General features: G+C 41.2%; 1 protein-coding gene across 1 annotated transcript in view; it reads left to right on the top strand.

The window, feature by feature from the left end:
* Window positions 1-17,400, top strand: part of si:dkey-12j5.1 (uncharacterized) — an 89,553-nt gene extending 72,153 nt beyond the window's left edge. The window contains exon 11 of the mRNA XM_057834677.1: window positions 16,753-17,400. Within this exon, the coding sequence (XP_057690660.1) occupies window positions 16,753-16,926 (174 nt within the window). The 3' untranslated portion in view covers window positions 16,927-17,400. The remainder of the gene's footprint in view (window positions 1-16,752) is intronic.
* Window positions 17,401-27,207: the final 9,807 nt, after the last annotated feature.

Genomic DNA, 27,207 nt, shown 5'->3' with positions numbered 1-27,207 from the left:
AGTAACTGATTCAGAGAAATTGGTCCTTGAGTTGGTATGCTGGTCCCTTATGAGGATTATGATCTGTGTTTTTTTTTCTTTTCTTGGGGGGCTGTGAGTTCTTTATACAACTCACATGACCATGCTAGCCCTCCAGGTAAACAGTAAAGGCGTATAATTGACAGAGGATTTCGGTTTCTGTCTAAAAGTCTTAAAGTGCATCTGACACAGGAAAGCATGTTTATTTCATAATACATGTGGTATTTTATGCTCCCGAAATAAATGGACTGCTTGGAAGTGAGTGGAAGCGATCGATATATTTACTCAACTTTTTGAATCCCGCGCCATGAAAATGAGTGACTTCCGGCTAGAGTCTCGAGTTGAGGAAGAAGGCGAATGTGATGTCAATGAATGAGATCATCTACACTATACAGCCATACTATTGTCCGCAGAAGGGCTGCAGATTCTCTGATCTTGCGAATTAAATAGTTTATTTTTCGCATCACGCCCGTCCAATGTGCTGCAGGCTTTTGTTGCTAGACCAGGGAGAATGGTTTGAGCCTTTTTGGGTTTCAAAAGATCCTGTTCACCGCATAGAATGGGCAAAATAAGTCCGACAATCGAGGGACCATTGGACGGATGACGAAGTAAGTTACGTGTTGGATATTATGTCATATACTGGGATCATGGTACGTGTTTTAATAAGAAATTGGCTTGCATTTTGTGGGTGGCAATGCTTCCTGTCCATCGAGAAGGCGGGAGTAGATGCCTCCCTTGGCCGACCACCGGCTTCTGTCGCACACAATGGTCGCTGGCCGATGAAGGCGGGAGCGCCCGTGCTCGGGCAGCCACGTACTTTCATCTCCGGTTCTCGATTTTGTCTAGACTTCCACCCACCTGCCTTTTTTGCGTGCCTGCCTCGAGAGCGCTATCCTCTGCTTGGGCCCGGGTAGCCCCCCACTCTCCAGTTCTCGATTGTGCCGAGACTTCCACCCATCTCGGCCCTCTTTGCATGCCCGCCTACATAGCGCTATACACGACTTGGGCCTGGGAAGCCCACCGCTCTCGTCTCCGGTTCTCGATTGCGTCGAGACTTCCACCCCTCTCGGGCCTCTTCGCGTACCTGCCTACAGAGCGCTATACTCGGCTTGGCCTCGGGCAGCCATGCGCTCCGACGTCAGCCGGTTTGTCCACTGAGAATGCGCCATTTTCAGCTTTGATTCCTCTGCTGCGTCCCGGCGACGAGCAGTCGCCTACCGCCGGACCAAGGGCAATGTCAGCAGGCATCCGGCGAGACTGCCTGCCGGGGCCGCAGCAGGGGAACGACAAGCCGAAACTTGCTCGCCTCCGCGGGCTGGCTGATGGGTGAAGGCAATCACCCCGCCGCTGTGTGTGACATGAGTCGGGGTAGTTTTCTGTGTTTTTTGTGTTCAAAAGGTGAGGAGTAGACTTGTAAGAGCTGCCCGGTTCAGGTTAGCATGTCGCCTAGCTCTCACCCACCTTTTTTGTTTACACTCTTTCCTCCGTCTCAGAATCCGCACAGGGCAATGGGAAGAGCCGGACTAGCTCCAGTGGGGTTAATACCGTTCGGAAGGTTTAAGAAGTCAGCAGTGTTCACAATTATGCAGCAAGTTGGCCCTGTCGTACTGAATAAATACATTTTTAATATTTCATATTCCATTTAGCACAAGACTTATTTATCATGACCATACAATTTATTTAGCAATCGTGAAAAAAATACTTAGATACAAAGAATACCCTGTAAAAATATTGGAGTAGAGCAATAAAAACAATGATGACATTATGCAGTCTGCTCTCGTCATCAGCCTCGTGTTTGTTGTCTCTCTCGCCTTTTTCTCGTTTGGAATCTTCCTCCTCCTCCAAATACCACTTAAACATATATGGCTGTATGTGACATACTTCTTCAGGATCAATAGTATCGTTCGAAAATTCCACACTTGAACCGGAATCGTTGAAAAACGCTTCCTCCTTCATTGGGCTCAATGCTAAATCCGATGAAATCGCTCATTCTCTGACGTCATCACCAAGATAGAGGCGCCAGAGCACTAAAATGGCAGGAGGAGCTAAACGGCAGATTTAAAGACTCATTTTTCGTCATCTGTGCTTTGCCAAATTGTTGTATGTCGTCCATCGTCTCAAAATATGATTTTAATTCCAATTTTAATGCAATTTAAGATCTTTTTTGTCATGTCACATGCACTTTAAGCTGCTTTCAGACGTACTAATATACCATATTATTTCTAGGTAAGATGACTTGGAATCTACCTTGCTCATGGCTTTCAGACATAGGGAAATGTACCGATACTTTACCAGCTCATCCCCGTTTATACAAGAGTTAATTGTAGTGGTACTTACCTGGCTTGTTGTCGATTCTAATTTGTTAATAAGTTAGGTAATCAGTTCTTCCTATGTTGCTTGTCAAATGTTACTTTTTCTTAGGGTGAAGAAAAATGAGGATTGTAGTGCAGCGTGTGGTAGTCACATGAGAGCTAGTATGTCATCACCCTCTGCACTCTGAAGTGGAGCATTATCTGCTGCATTCGACATCGTGAACCAGTAATGTACCAGACTTGTAACAGGGTTGCGAGCCAGTAAAGTTCCTGCTAGTGTCCTTGTCAGTTGAGCCGGCAAATTGCATTTCACCTGCGTTCGCCGGGCAAATACCTTATATTACCAGACTTCTTCGTATATCTAAAAAGGGCTGTAATGGCACATAATTAGATGGTAACGTGAGGGCCCAGGTGAGCCGTGTTCTCTTTGACGTACTTTGACTCCATGGTCAACTCACAGAAAAACTCTCTATTGGCTACTATTCATATTGAACTCCACCCCACAAACAAATCATTTTAGGTACCACTGACAGTCCCCAGAAAATCTAGCTTCATCATTATTCTTGACCAAGATTTCCCAATAAATCCTGTTGACATTGAACTACAGCCCAGAAAAAAATATATTTTTGAGCGGTTTCAATTGTTTAACTTCAACTTCAGCCAAATTATTTTTTTAAAAAAATGCAATTTAGCATTCATTATTTTTACTAAAATAATTCTGGGAAAAATGCCCAGATATCAACAGGAACTCACCTAGAAATGCCCCAAAACCAATAGGAAATGACCTGATATCATTAGGAAGTGACCGGGAAATGCCCCACAATCAACAGGAAATAACCTGATATGAACATGAACTAACTGAGATATACCCAAAAACCAACAAGGAAGTGACCTGATATGAACAGGAAGCAAACCAGAAATGCCCAAAAACCAACAAGGAAGTGACCTGATATGAACAGGAAGCAAACCAGAAATGCCCCCAAATCTACAGGAAGTGACCTGATATCAATAAGAAGTGACCTAGAGATTTTCCAACCATTTCGTTAGTTTGGTTTAAACATTTAGTTTAAAATTTTCCATACATGCACTTGTGCAAACTGTACACTGCAAATTTGTAACGTCCTAATCAGATTATATTTCTTAAAGCTAGTCAAATAATTTTTTCCATCTTCTTTTGAGTGTTAAATACTAGTTTACAGATTAACTAATGTGTCAGATTATTCAATTTAAAGTAAATATTAATATTTGCTCTTAATCAAGCCCATACACCTAAAAATAATTTTCCCCCTAAAATCAAGAAAAAAAAAATGCTTTACAATTATTTTCTGAACAATACCTATTCTTGAATTAAGAACATTTCTGACAAACGTTTGATTAAAGTGCCTGTGACAGCATAAAGAAAATCTTAAAACCCGTTATGTGAATTAAAGTCATATTTTGAGATGATTCGACTATATACAACAATTTGGCAAAGCGCAGATGATGAGAAATTAGTCTTTTAAACTGCTGTTTAGCCTCGCCTGTCATTATAGCACTTTATCGTCCCCAGCTGGATGATAACGTCGGCAGGGTCACGATTTCAGCTGATTTAGATTTCAGCCTACTGAGGGGGAAGATTCAGAATGAGGAAAAAGCGACACAGAGCAGCAAAATGTCATGATTGTTTCAATCTCTCTACTCCAATATTTTTACAGGATATTCTTTTTAATCTAAGTATTTTTCCCCAATTGCTAAATAAATTGTACGGTCATTACAAATAACAGTCTTGTGCTAAATGGAATATGAAATATTAAAAATGTATTTATTCAGTACGACAGGGCAAAATTACTGCATAATGGTCAAAATTGCCGACTTCTTTCACCTCCCAAACGGTATTTTATGCCACCGGAGTTAGTCCAGCTTTTGTAATTTCCCTGCCCTGGCTGCAGAGATGGATGAAAGAGCGTAAACAAAACAGGAGGCGTGACAGATAGGTGGCATGCCAACCCGAACCGAGCGGCGTTTCCAAGTCTTTTTCTCGCCTTTCGAAAACGAAAAATCACACAAAACTACCCCGACTCATGTCACACATGGCGGTGGGGTTGATTGTCTTCACCGATCGGCCAGCCCCTGGTGTTCTACCAAATTATGCACCCTTATAATATTTTGCTCAGAAAGCTGTTGTGGGGGTGAATAAGCCCTCTTTTACATTCATTTGGACTCTCAATGTTATCCACCGGTGCTAAATAAACAAGTAACATCGTAAACATACATGTTCAACACGAATATGGCGTGAATTAAAGTGCCTGTGACACAAAAAAAGCATGTTTATTTCATAATACACGCGGTATTTTATGCTCCTGAATGAAATGGAACACTGGGATGTGTGAAGAAGCGATCGATATACAGTACCCTACATAATTATTGGATTTATAATAATTATGTGTTTTTTAGCTTCTAATATTTTTTTTTTTTTTTTCAAAATAACATGGGACCTTAATGGAAAAAAAGAGAAAAATCCAACCTTCAATAGAAGTGCATTTATTCAGTGGGGAAAAAATCCCACATGAAGAAATAATTATTTGACATCAAATAATGTGTGTCACAATTATTAGCACCCCTGGTGTTAATACTTTGTACAACCCCCTTTTGCCAACAAAACAGCACCTAATCTTCTCCTATAATGTTTCACAAGATGGGAAAAGACAGAAAGAGGGGTCCTCAGCCATTCCTCTTGGCAGAATCTCTCTAAATCCCAGGTGTCAAACAGATTTCAGAAAGGGCCTATTGGGTGCTTGTTTTTGTTCAACCGATAACGTGCAGAGAGTTTAACCAATGAACTTCCTGCTGAAACAAGCAGCACCTGACAAAGTTTAACTGATTACACATGTAAATGATCTAATTGGTGAAAAGGTGTCCTCTTCATTGGTTGGAATGCAAACCTGCACCCACTAGGCCCTTTCTGGAATCGGTCTGACACCTGTGCTCTAAATCATCCAGAGACCTGGGTCCTCTCCTCTGTACTGTCCTCTTCAGCTCACCCCACAGGTTTTCAATGGGGTTGAGGTCTGGGGACTGAGATGGCCATGGGAGGAGCTTGATTTTGTGTCTGGTGAACCATTTCTGTGTAGATTTGGCCATATGTTTAGGGTCATTGTCTGGCTGAAAGACCCAGTGACGACCCATCTTCAGCTTTCGGGCAGAGGGCAACAGATTTTGATTTAAAATGTCCTGGTATTTCAAAGCATTCATGATGCCATGCACCCTAACAAGGTTCCCAGGGCCTTTGGAAGCGAAACAGCCCCACAGCATCACTGACCCACCCCAATACTTCACAGTGGGTATGAGGTGCTGTCTACACGCCAACAAGCTGTTTGAGAGGCATGCACGGAGAAAACCTTTCCTCATTCACAATCATTAACGCAAACGTCTGGAGTTCGCCAAGCGGTATTGGGGCTTCAACTGGGACCATATGCTTTGGTCAGATGAGACCAAGATTGAGCTTTTTGGCAACACTCTAAGTGGGTCTGGAATGCCACGAAAGATGCACATGCTGAAAAACATTTTTATCTTTTGGTTACGTAACAACTGGCCGAACGGACTTATGACGTACGTGAGTGTGAAGGGGTGTCCCAATTCTTAGGGCTGACGTTTCAAGCCCTACCCCTTATTGCTCCGTTTGAATGGCCAAGGGGTAGGGGGAAGGGGTAGAAAAATAGAAATGAGATTGGGCCTACCTCACGTGCCCCCCTGCGGTGCATCAGTAATGGCCCCATTTACAAAACAAGTGGGACAGTCTTGGGGTGATCCCAGGATGTTCCAAAAAGGGACACCATTGGTAATATTAGGGAGCACCAAAACCCATTGGACTAACATCCCAAAAAGGGATACCATTGGTAAGGGTTAGGGAGCACCAAAACCCATGGGTCTTCTAGTGTTATCCAACGTTTGTAGGGTTTACTTTGTAACCGCTGTACTCGGTGGACACCGAGTATTGTCACCCGCAAAATGTTAGCCACCTCCTTATTAAATGTGTGCCATGAGCCTTGTATTTGACATAAGACAAATCAAGTAGTTTACTCACTTCCTCGTCGGTCCAATGGTCTCACAGTTGTCGGACTTGTTTTGGCCATTCTCCGCGCAGTGAACTGGAACTTTTTGAAACTCAAAAAGGCTCACACACCTCTCGCAAAATCCACTGAATCCGCAGCCCTTCTGCATGCTATGGCTAATGGCTGTATTGTAAGATGAAATCAAAGTTAGTAAAATTTACTTGAAGCACTGGCATATATTTCCACTTATTTCTAGTAGATTTACACTGAAAACAAGGGAATTTAACTAGTTTTCTGGAGATGTGTTTTTGCAGTGTATAATGTTAGCATTATACACGTAATCTTAGCATGCTATCTTCTCTGTACATGATGTCCCCTATGCAACCAGTGAAATGATATGAGTAAGACTCATGCAAGGCTGCAAGATGCAATTATTCTCTGTATTCGGATAATATGTCTGTGAGCACAGACAACTTTTATTTGAAGAGGATAGACATCTCTAGGCATTAGCGACAGTCAATTGTGTTAGTGTCCTTCACCAGTGTGTTTAATTTGTGTGGTGGTAAGGAGGCTAGGCAGTGTGACAGACTTTTGTGACCGAGGTATGCATTCATCCCTCTTCTTCTGCCCCTCAGGAGCTGCAACCTGTGTAGAAAACATCCTCTTAAACACACACACACTGCAAAAGGACAGAGTTACAGTCCAAATGAGTTCCCCTGACATTGTGTGTCAGGATGTTGCTTGGAGCCTGCTGCCTTCGCAAGGCAGTCGCACAAACTCGTGTCCAATCTTCTGGCCTTGTGACCCTGCACTTGTATACTAGATACTACTCTTTTACGATGGACTATTGCAACTTCACTGTAGTTTGTTTCTAAAAGGTCGTTAGCGTAAATCTCTGCAGACGCTCTGCTTACTCTGCATTTACACGCTGAGAATTATAGCGTTGTGCTTCCTGTCCTCAGTGGCAGGGGAAGCAGTTTTATAACCCCCACCCCTTTGAGTTCAGTAATTACACACAAGCGGAGTATTTTACAGAGATAAATCTGTTGGCTACGTGAGTAACTTTTTTTGGCTTTTGCCCGCAATATTTCACTGACGGAGCAAATTTGATCGTGCGTTGCATGGCCATATGTGCGTCAAGTGCTAGATGTAAATAACTACACTCCCCTTTCGGAGCTAAACATTTTGTTTTTATCCCTTTCTCAGTGAGTAATAGAGATTTTTAACTGACCTGTGGTCGACTTCATGTCTAATTTAACATGTAGCTTTTCTAGTTTTTCATCAGTCTACGTACACATTTTTGAAACGTTGCAGTATTAAGGGATCTTGTTTCGAACAATAACTTTCTGTGTATACACATTGAAAAAAAAGTTCAGATTCATGGCGGTATTTTGTAGTTCTACGGTCATATGACAAATGGATTCTAAAAAGCTTTTAAATAATTTGCTGGAATTACTTTATTTAGGTTGAGTATTGTATATCGCAGTCCACAAGCAGAGGCAATAGATGTTCTTTTTTCCTCCTCCATGTTGCAGTGTCTCACCTAACATGCTAATTTGCCAAATGAAGGGGAAAAAACTGTTTACCAGCGTTTTGCGAGCTGTGTCGGCCTCGCTGACAGCTTGCAAGCTGCTCTTGGATAATTCAGCCGTTCTAACCGGCACTTAGAGACTTAAAACACCAGGGCTGCACACTTTCCTTAGCTCCAAGTGGCTGTTTGCTGACATCTTAATGTTGCACTATTAAATTCAGTGGCCCAGTGTGATTTCGTGGCAACTGAGGGATACAAAGACTTAATCAATGAAGGAAATGGCAACATCACAGTACTGTACCTGACAAGATTTTGAAGCTCAAGGTCAGAGTTAGATAAAAAGGATTATAATAAGCTACTGTATAAAATGTTTGCTTGGGGCTAGAGGGTGAAAAGTTTGAATATCACACACAGTTTTATATTTAGCAATGCGTGGATACGTACAGTGGTATGAAAAAGTATCTGAACCTTTTGGAATTTTTCAGATTTCTGGACAAAATCACCATCAAATGGGATCTGATCATTGTCAAAATCACACAGATGTTAAAACAATGTTTAAACATTTATGGGGTTTCATATTTTAATGAGGATAGCATGCAAACAATGACAGAATGGGGAAAATAAGTAAGTCAACCCTCTGCCTAAGGAGACTTAAAAAGCAATTGAAACCAATCTTTACCATTTTAGGTCAAGTGTGTGCCCAATCACTGATGAGTGGTTTAAAGCTGCCCTGCCCACTATAAAACACACACCTGGTAAGAATTGTCTTGTTGAGAAGGATTGTCTGATATGGATCATGCCTCGGTCAAAAGACCTTTCTGAAGACCTGCTATCAAGGATTGTTGATTTATATAAAGCTGGGAAAGGATACAAAACCATCTCTAAATGTCTGAATGTTCATCAATCGACAGTCAGAGAAGTTGTCTACAAATGCAGGGAGTTTGACACTGTGGCTTCTCTCCCATGGCCGTCCACCAAAGATGACGGCCAAGAGTTCAGCGCAGAATACTCAGAGGTAAAAAAAAAAAAAAAAAAAAAACCCTAGAGTGTCTGCTAAAGACATAAAGGAATCACTGCCACAGTCCAATATCTTTGTGTAGACATCAACTATATGTAAAACTAAGGCCAAGAATGGTGTTCATGAGAGGGCTCCACGGAGGAAGCCACTGCTGTCTAAAATAATGCATTGTTGCTCGTTTAATGTTCGCAAAAAGGCACTTGGACACTCCACAAAAGTTGTGGCAAAATATTTTGTGGACTGATGAAACCAAAGTTAAATTGTTTGGGAGTAACATACAACGTCATGTGTGGTGGGAAAACGGAACAGCTCACCAACATCAACACCACTTCCTCACCGTGAAGCATGGTAGAGGGAGCATCATGATTTGGGGCTGTTTTGCTAGCTCAGGGCCTGGACAACTTGCAATCATTATTGGAAGAATAAATTCAAAAGTTTTTCAGGGTGTTTTGTAGGAAAACATGTGGCCGTCTGTCAGACAGTTGAAGCTAAAAAGAGGATGGATGCTGCAACATGACAATGATCCAAACACACAGGTAAATCAACTTCAGGATGGTTTCAGAAGAAAAAAGTACATGTTCTGGAGTGGCCAAGTCAAAGTCCAGACTTGAAGCCCATTGAGATGCTGTGGTATGACCGAAAGACAGTGATTCATGCCAGACATCCTGGGAATCTGACTGAACTACAGCAGTTTTGTAGAGAAGAATGGGGCAAGATTAGTCCTGATCAATGTGCCAGACTGATTGCGTCTAAAGCGCCTGGTTGAAGTTATTGCTGCCAAAGGGGGTGGGGCACAAAATATTAAATGTGATGGTTAACTTAGTTATTTTATCCCCCTTCTGTCATTGTTTGCGTGCTATCCTCATTAAAATATGAAACCCTATAAATGTTAGGGGGTTTTAGTTTAAGCGGACACTGTTTTTACATCTGTGTGAGTTTGACAAAGATCAGATCACATTTGATGGTGATTTTATGCAAAAATGTGAGAAATTCCAAAAGGTTCAGATACTTTTTCATATCACTGTAAATTCAATGGTGTAATGCAAATTTTATTGGGGATTTAATTATGTTCTGTATTAGTGGAATTGTAAATGAAGGGAGTGGTTGAAATTTGACCACAATTTGACCGCTTAATACTTAACAGGATAACAGGAGTGATGTTAGCTTGAAACGTAACATTAGTCATTTCATTTTAAAAAAGTTACATCGCTAACAAAACTAAAGTTCAGTATAGATACTCTGGACAGAGATGTGTCTCATACCAGAGGGTCAATGCCTCAGCAGATGCAACAAAACAGGTGCGACGATTCTTTACTGATCCACCACTGGGAAGAGCAGAAAACCCACTCATTTACTCGCAGAACCATCAAACATGTACCCTGATCTCTTTCAGTTAGCAAAACATCTTTATGCACTCCAGCATCATCTATAGTACTGTATACCTTGCGAGCAAGTATTTTACAAGAGAAGTTGTGAGCAAAAAAAGAAAAAGTTCAGATAATTATTAGGGGTGCAACGGTTTAGTTAGCCCACGGTTCGGTTTGAACCTCGGTTTTGGGATCACAGGTTTGGTTTCGTTTTGCATTTAAAAAAGAAAAAAAAAAAAAAGCTTTTATTTTGCTCTTAAGAAAATGAAATAAACACTTGAAATGTAAACATTTTCGACTATTAAAATGCCTCTTAGCTCTTTGGCTAGTGTAGTGACTATCACTGAAATACACACACAGTAGTAAAAAAGTTACTTGGCAAAGTGATACCTTTCATGTTTTTTTTTTTTTTTTTTAATGGGGAAAAAAAAAAAAACATAGTAACCTTTGCTATGTTTTTAGGTGATTTAATGTTGTGAATGAACCGTTAAAGTTGATAAAATTGCCCCCGTTTTTGCATTAGTTCCCTTCTGTCTACTTTCAACATGTGAACATTTTAAAACTGTTTCATCCTTTAAAGATACTCAAGTCAAGATTTAGCCGATTTAGGGGTATTTTAGATAAAAAGTCACTTAGGTTTGCTAGGAAGGTTCACTACAACAGAGCCTTTCTGAGAAGTTTACTGCTCTAAAATGGCGGCTGTTTACTAACGCTACCGTATCTGTCATTTCGCATGTAGTTCTACAGTATATGCATGAGATATCTAGGCGTAGATTGTAGGCTGTCGGCTACAGTCAGGAAATATTGGAACCACCTAGTCAAGCATCGTGTTTGCTACAGCGTCTCAACAAACACTCTTCCCTCTCCGTGTCTCTGACTTTTCTCGCGTCATTCAACCAACGTATTAACGCACATTGTCTTGTTGCCGAAACGGGGACAAAATTTGAACGGAGAAAAAAAAAACGTACAGATTTTGAACGTAACGTACGGCGTACACATTTAAAAATCAGTGCTCACTGGTACAAATTACGCCGAGACCGTACAACTTGACAGGTATAAATTATAGTGGACCGTCACAGTTAGGTAATAGCACTCTGTAGCACGGGACGTCCAACTATCAGTGGTCAGGGCGAAACTATGTGCTTTAGCGAAATCATCTTCGATGGCTTTGCGTGCCATTTCATAAATGTTGGGGATTACGTTGTTGGAGAAATATGTCCGCGAGGGAACAATGTAACGCTGGTCAAGCGTTGCAAATAAATTAACGAAGCCCGCCGTGTGTTTTCACTGGTGTCATCTTCGGGGTTGTCCTGCTCTGAGAAAGTGATATCTGAAAGTACCGGTGTTCTGTCAAAATTTGCTCCCTTATAAAATGTTGCTCCCAAAGCTTTTGTGGCGCTTTTACATTCAGGTGGACTCTCAATGTTATCCAAAGGTGCTAACTAAACTAGATACATCATAAACATACATGTACAACACCAAAATGGCGTAAATTAATACTTAACTACACAGCTAAGTCGTTAACAGTGAGACAGCGGGGTGCAGTTGTTGTGTGCCACTAACATGGTAGGATGTGTCTGAGGAAAACTTTTCTACACGTCTTTCCATGATCAAACTTAAGTAAATATTCCTTTCTTTAAAGAAAGTTTGTAGTGTTTACTTTGGAATCGCTGCGTTTGCGGCCATTTTTAACATTACGTGTATGCGCAGAACCGCAAAGTAGCAATTTTTGATGGGTTGCAAAATTTGTCAGAACTACTGCTGAGGTGCCAGAGTCATGTTATGAGTGTTGCCATTAGCATAGGGCAGGGGTCCCCAACCTTTTTTGCACCACGGACCGGTGTTATTTGGGTCTTTTTTTCACGGACCGGTGTTTTGACAAATTTTGCAACCCATCAAAAATTGCTACGATGCGATTCTGCACATGCGCGTAACGTTACACATAGCCGCAAAATGCGTAAATGCAGCGATTCCAAAGTAAACACTACAAACTTTCTTGAATGAAAGGAATATTAACTTACGTTTGATCATGGAAGGACTTGTAGAAAAGTTCTCCTCAGATTCATCCTGCCATGTAAGCTGCACACAACAGCTGCACACCGCGCTCACCATTAACGACTTCGCCTTGTCGCTAAACATTAATTAAGAAGCCCGCTTCACAAAGATACGATGTTGGAAATTGTAGCAAGGTTTTCAATGCTCTTGTCGCGATGTCAGGATATTCCAGAATGACTTTAATCCAGAACCTCGGTAAAGTTGTTGTCTCAAATGTACATTTAATAAGGTCGCCGTCATTTGCGATCTCTCTGTTCATTCACAAACGGGTCACGAATCCACTCCTTAGCAGTTTGTGGGTCTTCGAGGTTGTAGGCTCGTCAGGTGCCCTTTTCGCCGTAAAAATATCCTTTTCGCCGTGAAAATATCTCCAAAGACGTCTGTTTTCCAGTTATCTTCGCTCGTGTGAAATGTGCTGCGCCCGCGGCCTAGTAATACGCTATTATCGAGGACAAGCGCACATAGATATATTATATACACAAACAAGATGTACTGCTAGCAGTCCAATCAATGGACTTCTATGACACCATTGTAATCTATCCCGTAGTATTATTTCTAGAGTACACAGAGATATTGGTGTGTTAAGCAGGGGCACAGGGTTAATTCAGCCAGAATGCGGTCGTTATTAAATTATTATTTCTGTGCGGCCCGGTAGCAAATGCGCCATGGACCGGTACTGTTCCGCGGCCCGGCAGATGGGGACCCCTGACATAGGGAACAATCGCTGAGCAATGCTTGCAAATTGTTTTTTTTTTTTTTCCCAATATTTTCTCACCCTCCGCATTGTAGTCCACGGGGAAACCGAAATGTTGCCACACCGCAGATTTGAAAGAAGCCGGTGCGTCCTCAAAATTCGGTCTCTCCACTCCCCCGCTTGCCATAGCTTTTTGTTTTCTTTCTTGTTTCACTTTCACTTCGCTCGTAAGCGAGAGAGTGCGTTACTCGGCTTCTATTACACAGGTGCTTGACAGCGATCGGACATTTACTTGCAGGGTGGGAATTTCTCCACAGCTGTGCTTCATGTCACGCACAGGCACTCAGAGCTCGACCAATTCATTCGACAAGCGTTCGGAATATTAATTCCAAAACCGAAAAGGCGCGGTTCATAAAGGCGTATTGAACCGTACAGGGCGAACCGTATGGTTCATCTTTGAACCGTAAACCGTTGCCTTGCTAATAATTATGCACCTCAATAAAAACCTTTGAGTGTTCTCCATCCCACCATATATATATCCATATATCCCGGCCATAGTTACACAAGCATACCGTCGTGACCCCCCCCCCCCCGCCCCCCCCAAAACACATTCATAACTCAATATTTGTAATGCATTAATCTTTATTTGTTCGTGCAAGTCCTATTTTGACAAATATTTCCTTTTTTTTATTCAACCTTTCCTCAAGAAGCTGTCCACTTTTGCTAAAATTGGCTACATCCTGAGTTAAATGGATCACTCATTTCTGTCCCTGAAATTAATTATAAATATAATGCAATGAGAATTTCGTTTTCTAAAAAAACAAAATTGACTTTTTATTTTTTAATTATTTTCAGAGGTTGACGAAATGGCACATCAAAATCAGCTTTCCTGTGTGCATCAAACTTGAAACTTCAAAGGAAAAATGCATTGAAAGCCCCTGCAGTTTTGGTTTTTGCCAGTAGAGGTCACTAGTAATGAAGCTTCATGTACCAAACCTATTTTCGAAGCAATTTGCCCAAATGGTTCGAAGCTTCTAAAAAAGCTTCACTGGCCATCACTACTTAACAGACACATAGATGAAAACGGTGTGTCTGCTGTAACTAAAACCACCCAAACGTTGGTAGGTTTTCCTATTTTTAATGAGGATAACCTGCAAACAATGCCGAAGAGGGGGAGGATTAAGTAACTAAACCTTCTGCCAAATGACTTTGAGAGCAATGAATACTATATTTTAATTTTTTGTATTTTTTTTAAATAGTTGCGTGTCCAATAACTGAGGAGTGGCTTAAAGCTGCGCTGTTATCTATAAAAACCACATCTGGTAAGAATTGTGTTTTGATGAGAAGCGTTTTCTGATGTGCATGCACCATGCCTCGCTCAAAAGACCTGCAATCAGCAGGGGGCAACCAGGAATTAAATGTGATGGTTCAGATACTTATTCCTCCCCCTTCTGTCATTGCTTGCATGTTATCCTATTAAAAATATGAAAACCTATAAATGTTTGGTTGATTTTAGTTAAATCAGAAAGTTTTTTCATATCAGATCACATTTGATGATGATTTAATGCAGAAATGTGAGAAATTCATAAAGCTTCAGATACTTTTGCATTTAACTGTATTTACACACAGTGATACACTTTTTGAATACAGGTGGAAGAAAAAAGAAATTACATAGTCTATAAGCACATATGAATCAATAGATAAATTTCCCTACTGTTTGCCTTGTGATGTGTATTCAGCATCCATCCATTCATTCAACACTGGTAAACCTAGTCGGGGTCACGTGGTGCTGGAGCCTACCATAGGTGACTTTGGGCAAAAGAGATACTACACCCTGAACAGGTCGCCTGTGAATTTACAAGGCAAGGACAACCTTTCGCACTCACATTGAGCTGGAATGGATCTTCCGTTCCGTGTGCCCAAGTAGAGGAAAGCCCTGTGCCACTACACGATCAGGGACATGTGCATGCAAACACGATAGAATGGAGAAGGTCATATGCAGTGTATCACAAAAGTGAGTACACCCCTCACATTTCTGCAGATAATTAAGTATATCTTTTCATGGGACAAAATGACACTTTGACACAATAAAAGGTAGTCTGTGTGCAGCTTATATAATAGAAACTCAAAATATAGCCATTAATATCTAAACCCCTGGCAACAAAAGTGAGTACACCCCTTAGTGAAAGTTGTCAATATTAACATACAACAGGTCAACTGCCAATATTTTGCGTGGCCATCACTATTATCCAGAACTGCCTTTACTCTCCTGGGCATGGAGTTGAGCTTCACAGGTTGCCACTGGAATGTTCTTCCACCCCTCCATGATGACATTGCAGAGCTGCCGGATATTTGAGACTTTGTGCACCTCCACCTTCCGTTAGATGATCCAACAAAGATGTTCTATTGGGTTCAAGTCTGGAGACATGTTTGGCCAGTCCATCACCTTTACCCTCAACCTCTTCAGTAAAGCAGTGGTCATCTTGGAAGAGTGTTTGGGGTCATTGTCATGATGGAACACTGCCTTGCGAACCAGTTTCTGGAGGGAGGGGATCATGCTCTGCTGCAGTATTTCACAATACATGTTAGAGTTCATGTTTCATGCAGCCCCATACCAAGGCATTCCCACCACCATGCTTGACTGTAGGCATGACACACTTATCTTTGTACTCCTCACCTGGTCGCCGCCACACATGCTTAAGACCATCGGAACCAAACAAATTAATCTTCGTCTCAACAGACCATATGACATGGTTCCAGTAATCCATGTGCTTTGTTGACGTGTCTTCAGCAAACTGTTTGTGGGCTTTCATGTCTTCAGAAGAGGCTTCCTCCTGGGGTGACAGCCATGCACACCAATTTGATGTAGAGTGCGGTGTCTGGTCTGAGCACTAACATGCTGACCCCCCACCTCTTCAATCTCTGCAGCAATGCTGACAGCACTCCTGCGACGATCTTTCAAAGAAAGCATTTGGATGTGAAGCTCAGCACGTGCTCTCATCTTCTTTGGACGACCAACCCGAGGCCTGTTCTGTGTGGACCCTGCTCTTTTAAAATGCTGGATGATTTTAGCCACTGTGCTGCAGCTCAGTTTCAGGGTGTTGGCAATCTTCTTGTAGCCTTGGCTATTTTCATGTAGCGCAACAATACGTCTTTTAAGATCCTCAGAGAGTTCTTTGCCATGTGGTGCCATGTTGGAACGTTCAGTGACCAGTATGAGAGAGTGTGAGAGCTGCACTACAAATTTGAACACACCTGCTCCCTATGCACACCTGTACCGAGTAACACTAACGAGTCACATGACATTTCGGAGAGAAAATGACAAGCAGTACTTAATTTGGACATTTAAGGATGTAGTTTCTAAGGGGTGTACTCACTTTTGTTACCAGGCGTTTAGATATTAATGGCTATATTTTTAGGTTTTTTTAGGGGAACATAAATTAACTCTATTATACAAGCTGCATACAGACTACTTTTCATTGTGTCAATGTCATTTTGTCAGTGTTGTCCCATGAAAAGATATGCTTAAATATCTGCAGAAATGCGAGGGGTGTACTCACTTTTGTGATACACTGTATAAATCGATGAAAAACCATGTACATGCAAAGATCTGGTCACCAGCATTTGATTGGCCAAATAAACTGAACCTTTTCTTCTCTGATGTGATATTTACAGGAATGTGTTTTCTAGACTGGAAGCTCATGCCACCATTTTTGTGTTTTGCAGCTGCACACCAAGCTATGCTGTGACGACCAACCCATGTTGGAGCATGTTGAGCAGCTGCTAGGCGAGCTAGGAGGAGAACTGGATGGCGAAGAGACAAATTTGGGTGTTGATGAAGACTATGAACCTGCTAGTGATGAGGAAGAGGTGGATGAGGATATGCCTATGGAACACTGACCACATTTATTTTTAGTTTGTTTTTTTTTTCTAAGAAACTAGTATACTACAACTAGTTTTCTAGGGTCATTCTAATATTACATTTCTCACATAAATGTCTAATGTTCCCTTGTAAGTGCCTTTCCAATGGTCACAAATTTGTTCATCCAAGAACTGAATTCAAGTAAGTCAATTAAAACCTGGCTGTCACTTTACCTAAATGTGAAGTTCTTTTTTGACATTTTTTTCCTCTTTAACAAATTTGAAAAGCCTTTAAAAAAAAAAAAAAATAGTTGTGAAAGTATACTTCAAAAACACTGCGTTGGTTGACAGTTAACATCACCTTTTTGTATTTTTATATTAAATTCATATTCACTTACTTATTTATAACATACCAATGCAAAAGACATGGGGCTATAGTTTTTGTTCCTTGTGCAATTTTAGACTTGTTGCGCTAGGAGTCATGTTAGATCAGGTGTTGCCATTTGAAAGAGGGTGGCTTGGCTGCTCTGGTATGTAACATCTGAGCCCAATCACAGATGTCCTTTACTCACATCTCCCATAGAAACATCTCTAGAATACTGTCACTGCACTTGGCTGGTGTAGTAATAAAACCAACTGCAAAGCAAACCAACTGCTTATTGTCACACGTTTTACCCAAGTAAATACAGACCTAAATCTTCAAGGTCAGAGAATGTAGCAAAGGCTTCACTATCTTTAAAGTGCTGCTGTAATGCCAAAGTGAAAGTTGTGTCACCTAAAAGGAGGAAAGAAGTGGTTGAGGTCACAAACGGATTTAAGTGAAGCACAGTTTGTCAAAAGAGAATGTCAGTCAGCAGTGGTTTAATATGATAAATGTCTGAAGTATACGAAAAATACCCTACTGACAGAATGTTTTTGGGGAAATTTTAGGATTAACCTCAAATGCGCTTCAATATTCAGAGGTGAACTGAGTTCGACCTCTTGCCCGTCTGTTCAGTTTTTCACTTTTTGCACAACTTGCTGTTCTCTAACAAGGAGCATAACAGCAAAATTCAAAAGTGACTTTCATCTTGCACACTTCAAAGGATTTCCACTAAAATACCTTTCTCTGAGTCTTCTGCTTGTTATTGCTGTTACAACCAGCTAATAACACCCGGTGACACTTTAAGATCAGTAGAATCCATATTGAGGGCTGACAATGGCAAAATGCTTGAATAAAATTGGGAATTCTTTTCTTTACGTTTCCTTACAAGAGACTGCCCGACCATAATTTATTACAAATTTAGTGTCAAAATGTAATAAACTGTTTTCAGCAAAACTGGAAAGCAAATGGTAAAAGTATTTACAAACTTCTCAAATGCGGACAAGTAAGACATCTTTTAAAAACTGTGCCAAGCATAAGCACAATTAATTGTCAAGCTTTTCTTCAGATTGATTTACAGGAAGTCAATGTGATGTTGACTCAGTCTCTACAAAGTAGTTTGGTGTCTAGAGAAGTAGTCCAACACATCCACTAGTCTGTTATAATGGAGTCAACTGAAATTACATCTAACATCACAAATTAGGCTATTTTTATTATTGTTTTAAAATTATATAATTTTGCCTGCATGAAAGCATTAAAGATCATCAGAAATTTCAAGTGATACAGTATGCTTTCTGGCTTCCCAACTGTCCGGAATACAGCCTTTATAGTGAGGAAAATAATTATTTGAGCACACTGTCATTTTGCAAGTTCTCCCACTTAGAAATGATTGGCGGGTTTGAAATTTTTATTGTAGGTGCTTGTCCACTGTGAGAGACAATCTAAAGAAAAAAAAAATCGCACTATATGATTTTTTTTTTTTTTTAACAATTTATTTGTAAAATACTGCTGCAAATAAGTATTTGAACACCTGTCTATTAGCTAGAATTGTGAGCCTGAAAGATCTGTTAGTCACCTTTTAAAAAGTCTAGTGACTTAGTGGAGTGGAGGTCGACTTTTTGAGTCTGACTTTTTAACCTGTTTGAGATGGTTAGCTGCATAATAACACCTGTCCTCCCCATGCAATCTGGAAGACTCCAATTCCTAACATGGTCAAGACCAAAGAGCTCTCCAAAGACACAGATAATGAATTGTAGACCTCTACAACGCTGGACAGGGTTACGGGGAAATTGCCAAGCAGCTTGGTGATATATAAGATCCACTGTTGGAGCAATTATTAGAAAATGGAAGAAGCTAAACATGACTTTCAATCTCAATCGGACTGGGGCTCCATGCAAGATCTACCTCGTAGGGTCTCAATTATCCTAAGAACGGTGAGGAATCAGCCAAGAACTACACAGGAGGAGCTGGTCAGTGACCTGAAAGGAGATGGGACCACCATTTCCAAGTTTACTGTTGGTAATACACTAAAATGTCATTGTTTAAAATCATGCATAGCACGGAAGGTTCCCCTGCGTAAACCAGCACATGTCTCGGCCTGTTTTAAGTCTGCCAGTGACCATTTGGATGATCCAGAGGAGTTAAGGGAGAAAGTCATGTGGTCATATCAGATTAAAATGGAACTTTTTAGTCTTAATTCCACTCAGTGTTTGGAGGAAGACGAATGATGAGTACCATTCCAAGAACACCATCCCTACTGTGAAGCATGAGGTTGGTAGCATCATGCTTTGGGGGTGTTTTTCTGCACATGGGACAGGACGACTGCACTGTATTCAGGAGAGGATGACCAGGGCCATGTATTGTGATATTTTGGGTAAATAACATTCCATCAGTTAGAGCATTGGCTACTGTACCAAATATTAATATTGCTTTTCTCATGTGTTCTAATACTTGCTGCAGCATAATACAAATAAATTATTAAACAAAAATCCTACACTGTATTTTCTGGATTTTTTTTTTTTAGATTGTCTCTCACAGTGGTCAAGCACCTACCATGAAAACACTTATTGTATCATGGCAAAATTAAAACATGAGTAATGTAAATGGGGGAAGAGAAGTAATTATACGAGAGATGTCAGGATGAAAACCGCAAGTATTGGCCCACAACAATTGCAGATTTACTACTGAACATTTCACGTTGCATATCACAAGCAAAAACACAGACAGTCATGCTTGAGAAGTCTCTTTGAAGATTCCATAACCTGTAAATGGGAACTTTATCTGAGATTCTGGTCCTGATTACGTTCTGGCGGCAAGCTGAGTATCCTGTTTGGGAATATGAATGTTCAGCTGCGCCGCTCCAGTAGTTTCTGTTTGTGTCTAGGGAGATGTCAAATAAAGCTCAGGAGGAAATACGCAGATCTGAGTCTCAGATGTGTGATACAAGTTTCGTCTTATCACCACCTAACATGATGTGATGTGTTGTTAGTGCGCTGAGGTGTTTTGCAACAATATTCTCATTTGTGTGTGTATGATAATGTAGCTGGAGTGGAGGCTTTAAGCACTGACTACCTGCAGCGAGGCTGTCATCCAGCATTTGCCTACATAATTACATCGAGCTCTGGTGTGTCTGCTTTTTTCATGTGTGTGCAAGCGTCTGTGCTGCCCTCATCTGCAGAGTTGTGTGATTAATGACTCCAGGGGTGACTGAACACGGTTGGTCAGCCCTTTCTAGTTATTCTGAGCTGACCTATTGTGAATGGGCCATGGTGGACGCACAAAGCCTCGGGTAATCTCTAAATCCTTGGCTATTCTCTCACCTGTACATCAGCATCAGCACCACTAGAGTGTTATTTTTTTACTCCCTGAGAGGAGGAGAATGTGCTTTCCACACAAGGACACACATTCAATCACAGGGAAAGGACACCTACCATACAATACAGCATGTCTGTATCCCCAGGTTTTGTGGTTCTTTGAGACCGAGGGCAGAGTAATAAAAAAATGTAATGATGGTATGAACATATAGAAATTGAATAGATCTTCAGTTACAATTGGTCTTTGGAGAACCATTGTTGACACATTGTGTTCTTACATCATCATTCTTTTGGACATTAGTGTACATGTTCTGCTAGGTCTCGAATGACAAAAAAATATTTTGTAGTCAGCTATAATTTGTTAAAAGCTGAGCCAAAGTTGATTAATCGATGTCATATAGAGACAATTGAGTAGTTGTAATTAGTAGCATTCGTCATAATGTGATCCATGCTCCATACTATTGTGTTTTGTAAGAGCAGATCCTAAAAATTAAAGGCTTCTTAATTTCAGTTTCCCCCTTGAATGGTTCTGGCCTTGATGTGGCGATGTGTCTTGTGTGTTCCAGTGATCCTGGACACGATACTGTTAGGTGCCTGCTTCTGGTAGGCAGTGTTGTCACAGATTACTTAAAAAAGTAATTTAATTACTGATTACTCCTCAAAAAAGTTATCTAGTTACTTTACCGATTACTTTATTATCAAAGTAACTAACTTACTTTAAAAGTAACTTATCAGTTACTTTTTACCATTTTTTTCTCCTTTTGCGGCCTCAACATAAAAATGACAACAAAAAATGTCATTGCATGTAATTGAATTTTTCACATAAGGCTTAATCTTTGAGTTAGCGGGGGTTTAATTAGTCGATGGAGTTGATTTCAACCACCATTGACTTGCGCTAGCTTAGCCACCCCGGAGCCCTGAAACTAACAAATAACTGACAAACTGCACGGAATTTGTTCAAATCAGCTCCAACGACTAAATAAAGCCCCGCTAACTCCAAGATAAAGCCTAATGTAAAAAATTCTGAACCTCTTTAAAATAAAGACCTAGCTGTTAAAATATTGTCTATAAAAGTTGTAAAGCAATAAAACAACAAAAAATATTGAAATGAACAAGAATCCTACAATGTATTTCATAATGGGTCAAAATCATTTTTCGAGCAGATCATGTGACTAGCACCTAAGACACTAGCTTTTGCTTTGCTAAGCCAAAACTACACCTGTGGAGGCAAGATGGATATTTAGAATTTCTGTAAACCTAAGCTTTCAAACGCAACCAACAACAACTGAGCTTGGACAGTTTTATATATATGTATATATCCAGTCAGTATTGACCAAAAGTTTGGCGACACCTCAAAGGTGGACACTTTGAAGAATGTAGAATATAACACCTGTTTTCAGTTATTTCGCTTTTTTTTGCCATTCCTCATGTTCGTTCATAGTTGTGATGTATTCAGAGAGGATTAACAATAGTAGGGAAAATATATAAAACGTAAAAATGTTTAGGTGTGTCCAAACTTTTGACTTTTTCAGTCATCAACATGCTTTGCCCCCAGCCCCACAAAAGTAAAACTCCGCCTATGGTTACAAACACTGACGATAAAATGTGCATAAAGGCTGGTTACAAACTGTAGAAGTGCTGGCTGTCTTGTTTTCTGTAGGCTTTTTTGAGTTTTGTTGCATTTTCCTGTAATTTCAAGTGCTTCCTTGTTGAATTGGATGTAGAGTTTTTAGCGGCCGACAGTCTTTTTCAGCCAGCGTAAAGTTTGCAACGCACGGAGATATTTTTGTCATCTTTACTGGACATAAATGTGAAGTAATGGCTGTATTTCCAGTTAGCAAAGGCATCCATTTGCGATATATATCCTGCCTTTCACTGTCAGCCTCGCTGCCTCGTCAGAATGCTATGTTGTTGACCGCCGTGGCAGACAGCCTCAAACAGCATCGTAATGCACGTTACCCACCCCCCCCACCCCCCCCACCCCACCCCCACCCCACCCCATGAGAAATGCTCTTCGTACATGACTACAGTATTCTTCATTCTACATACATTATGAGGCAAAAACAAAATAGTAACGCACAGGCACTAGGGAAACTAACTTTGATCAGATTACTAGCTTGGAAAAATGAACGCGTAAGATTACTCGTCACTGAAGAAAGTAATCAGATTACAGTAGTAACGTGTTACTGACAACACTGCTGGTAGGGTTAGCCAAGGTGGACCGGTCTTCAGCGTAGGTTGTAGATAGACAAAGACCCCAGCGTGGCAGTATGCTATGAGGTGGCATCCCCACCAACAGACTTTCCTGTAGAGGGATAAACTGTTTATTACAAAACTGACCACAGAAAATAGCCAGACTGACAATGTGGAGTGGCCCCAAGAGTCCAACCTGCATTTTTGGCATGACTTTTGACACTCCAATAGCCCTCCCTAGGTCCCTCATCAGCTGGACAGACTACTGTCTGCTCGCTTCCCCCATCACCATGGGAAGATGACAGTGATTGTCGCCTATACCCCCACAGATGTCACTGATGACGATGGGAAATACATATTCTTTGACCAATTTCACCAGGCTGTCAACCAAGCTCCCCCACCCGACTTCACCATCATTCTCACTGACACCAATACCACTCTATCCAGCAGTGATCGGTACCCTGGCTCACTTGTCGGCACCACCTTTGTTGACAGGGCAACAAACGATACTGGGAACCGCCTTCTCTTCTTCTGCCACCATAACAACCTCTGTGTCGCTGATTTCCCCGCGAAAGTATTCCATCATTGGATGTGGTACAGCCCAGATGGCAGGACTAGGAAGGCATTGAACCACATCCAAATTTCATGACACCTGAAGTTCTTTGTCACCAACTGCCAGGTGTACATAGGAACACAGCTTGACAACGCAGACCATTGTCTGCTGGTGGCTCATCTTAAGCTAAAGCTCTGAGTCAACCTGCACAAGACTCTGCCTCGCCCCGACACCCTCCCGACCTAGTGACACCAACATCACCTCAGACTTCAGTCGCTCCATCAGCCACACTCTTAATGCAAAGTGACAGACACTCTGGAAACTGGACAATCTCACACAAGACTAAGCTCCAGATTTAAAACTTCGCCATACTCTCCCCTCCTGCTTTATGGCTCAGAAACATGGCCACTGAATGACACTCTCGCTGCAAGAATCGATGGCTTTGATAGCATGGCTCTCAGAACCCTCGAGAACATCAGGTGGTCCCAGTAAGTCTCCAATGAAGTGCTTAGAGCCTGCTGGTTCGGCCATGTCCTTCGTCTGCCTCCAGACCATCCTACAAGTGGCATCCTCCAGTTTGACCCAAAGGCCGCAGGCTCGAGACGACCACGAGGCAAGCCTCTCACCTGATAGCTTGCCATCACTGAGGGCGACCTCAACCAACATGGAGTTGCCGAGGAGGATGCAGAGCAGCTGGCACAAGATCAACAGCATTGGGTAAATCCTGGTTCATATGGTCAGCTCAACGCACAGGGACAGGACACCCCGTTCCTCACTGGAGGAATAAGAAGTAGAAGAATTTCAGTTTCCATTCCACTTGGGCCTTAATTGTAATTGAGGATAAACTGACATATTTTGCCGTTGATGGTGGTACCCGTAAACATTTTTGCTTTAAATATTTCTTTCTTTTTTGTTAATGTGTCGTATCATGCCAATTTGATGATTAATAGAGTTCTAGTAGAGCAAAGTTTTTGTCCATGAATTATTGGTCGTAAAGTTTTGGCAATAAATATAATGCTGTCCCATGGTTTGTTAGCTAAATGAAAAACAAAACACTATAGACCCTACTTTAAAACGCTGTACAAAATTAGAGTAGCGTGTGTGCGCCAAGCGAAGACATGTTTTAGAATTGGTTTTGGTAAATTTTGTGGACTTTGGAAAGAGGGCGGAATGTGAAGCGTGCACTTGAAGAACGTCTACCACACCGATCATTTGTGATTTTCTGTAAGAGGCCAGGCATGCAAACTTGCCACCTTGCGGCTAAATTTCACCATTTTGAAATCAAAATGGGTCATTCTTCTGAATCACGTAGATCAGAGGAGAAAAAAATGGGAGAGCGGGCATGTCAACGAGCGAGTGAAACCGTTCACTTCAAAACCGTAGTCCATGCTCAAAACTATACTCTAGTCCTATGACCTAGACCTATCACCACCACTCTTCTCGTGACAACAAATAACTGACAAGAGTGACGAGCACAGTTATCACCAATCAGCAATGAGGAGGCCGAACCCCTCTCCATCCCAGCTTCTCGCCCGGACCCGTTGGATATTGCGGCAAGGTAAGGGATTAATGTCAAAAATTGTTAACTTCTTAAAGCTAAAAGTTTGAGTGATGGCCTATAATAGTCTTCATAAATAATTCAATCGTGTTGTTCGATCAATTCCTGCGCTTGTAATGGTGTCTATAACACAAGTATTCGCTTAATTTCTCGATAACTGACTTCAGATAGTCCTCGATATTTCACCGCCTCGTAGAACGCAGTTACTCGAGGTAGCTCTAACAGCGGAGGGGCTAACTAGCTTCTTTCACACAGGGCTTTGCTAGTAAAGTTAGCGAACGTCAGTTGGGATCTGAATTGTCGACAGTTGGCGTTGTGACGAGTTATTTAAAGAGTATACGACAGGAGAAAAAAAGTCTTAAATAGCATTATTATGTGAATTAGAATCATATATTGAGACGATTCGACTATATACAACAATTTAGCAAAGCGCAGATGATAAGAAATTAGTCTTTTAATCTGCCGGTTAGCCACGCCTACCATTATAGGGCTCGAGCGTCCCCAACAGGTGGATGACGTCAGCGGGAGACTGGGCTCATCGGTTTTACTATTCAGCCCATTGAGGGGGAATTATTCGGAACGAGAAAAACGCGATGAAGAGAGCCGCAAAATGTCATTGTTTCAGTTTCTCTACTCCAATATTGTTACAGGATATTCTTTTTATCCAAGTATTTTTCCCCAATAGCTAAATAAATGGCTTGAGAAGGACCAGTCAGCCCGTCAAGGGGGAACTATTCACAACGAGCAAAACACGACGAAGAGAGCTGCAAAATGTCATTGTTTCTGTCTCCAATATTTTTACAGGATATTCTTTTTATCCAAGTATTTCCCCAATTGCTAAATAAACAGCATGGTCATGACAAATAAGTCTTGTGCTAAATGGAATATGAAATAATAAAAATGCACTTATTCAGGACGACATGGCAAAATTACTCCATAATGGTCAAAACTGTCGACTTCACCTTTACTGTTGCACCTCCCGAACGATATTTTATGACACCTAAATCGGACATATGTCATTTCCCTTCCCCGGCTTCGGAGAATATAAACAAACCAAGAGGCGTGACAGCTAGCTGACATGCTAACCCGAACCGAGTGATGTTTCAAAGTCTTCGAAGCGAAAAATCACACATAACTAGCCCGGATTATTTGACATGACGACTGGGTTGTCGATTGTCTTCGCAGATCGACAACCCGCCCGGCGGAGAATAATTTACAGTTCGTTCCCCGGAGCAGGGCGGCTGCAGTTGTTGTGCAGCTAACCTGCAGCTAATGTGCTTGAGGAGAGCTTTTTATATGCCTATCAATAATCAAACGTAAGTAGTCCTTTATTTAAAGAAAGTTTGTAGTGTTTACTTTGTAATCGCTGTATTAATATTTGACATAATACAAAACAAGATGTTACTCACTTCCTCGTAAGTCAAATGGTAGGGCTTGTTTTGGCCAATATCCACGGTGAATGGGAACCTTTTGAAACTCCAAAAAGGCGCACACGCCTCTCCCTCATAAAGCAATATTTTTCTGCAGCCGTTTAGCTGGCGTGATTCGAAAAAATAAACGTATTAATCCGCAAAATCGGCTGAATCCTTAGTCCTCATACACAACAGTACGGCTGTTTAGTGAAGAGGACGACTTCACCCGGACACGTCACAGCGCCCTCCTGCTCAATGCAAGACCGAAGCCGGAAGTCCCTCATTTTCATGGCGCGGGATTAAAAAAAACTAAATAAATATAGCGATCCCTTCCACATACATCCAAGCGGTCCATATCATTTAGGAGCATAAAATACCGCGTGTATTATGAAATAAACATGCTTTTTCGTGTCACATTCACTTTAAGGCCCCTTTGTAAAGCGCTTGTTAACGTTTTAAAAAAAAAAAAAAAAATCATGAGCAATGAGGTAACTAGAGTGATGAACTAGTGCCTTCCATACAAGTCATGTTCAGGGCTTTGTTAGTAAAGTTCTGAATGTTCACCAGTTATTTTGGACAACGAGTTATTTAAGGGCCCCTCTATACTCTCTGATCATTAACAGAAAGGGAAGAGTTTTGCCTTGTTGTGGAGGTCGTTTCATTTGTTTAGCCATTGAGAGTTTATTAAACCGGAGAGCTCCGCTACATGTCGCATTTGAAAGTACCCCCATTCCCGCGCTGTTTGTACACCTGCCCCCCGTTTATAAAACAGCCTACAGGTGTACTTCTGTTTATCCAGTATGATGCCCTATCAATCGAATACATTAAAATAATAATACCAATACTATCTATCTATCTATCTATCTATCTATCTATCTATCTATCTATCTATCTATCTATCTATCTATCTATCTATCTATCTATCTATC

Source organism: Corythoichthys intestinalis, chromosome 4, assembly GCF_030265065.1.
Source record: "Corythoichthys intestinalis isolate RoL2023-P3 chromosome 4, ASM3026506v1, whole genome shotgun sequence".
Classification (NCBI taxonomy): Eukaryota; Metazoa; Chordata; class Actinopteri; order Syngnathiformes; family Syngnathidae; genus Corythoichthys; species Corythoichthys intestinalis.
Note: the sequence above shows the minus strand (reverse complement) of the source record. Positions and strands in the feature narration are given on the sequence as shown.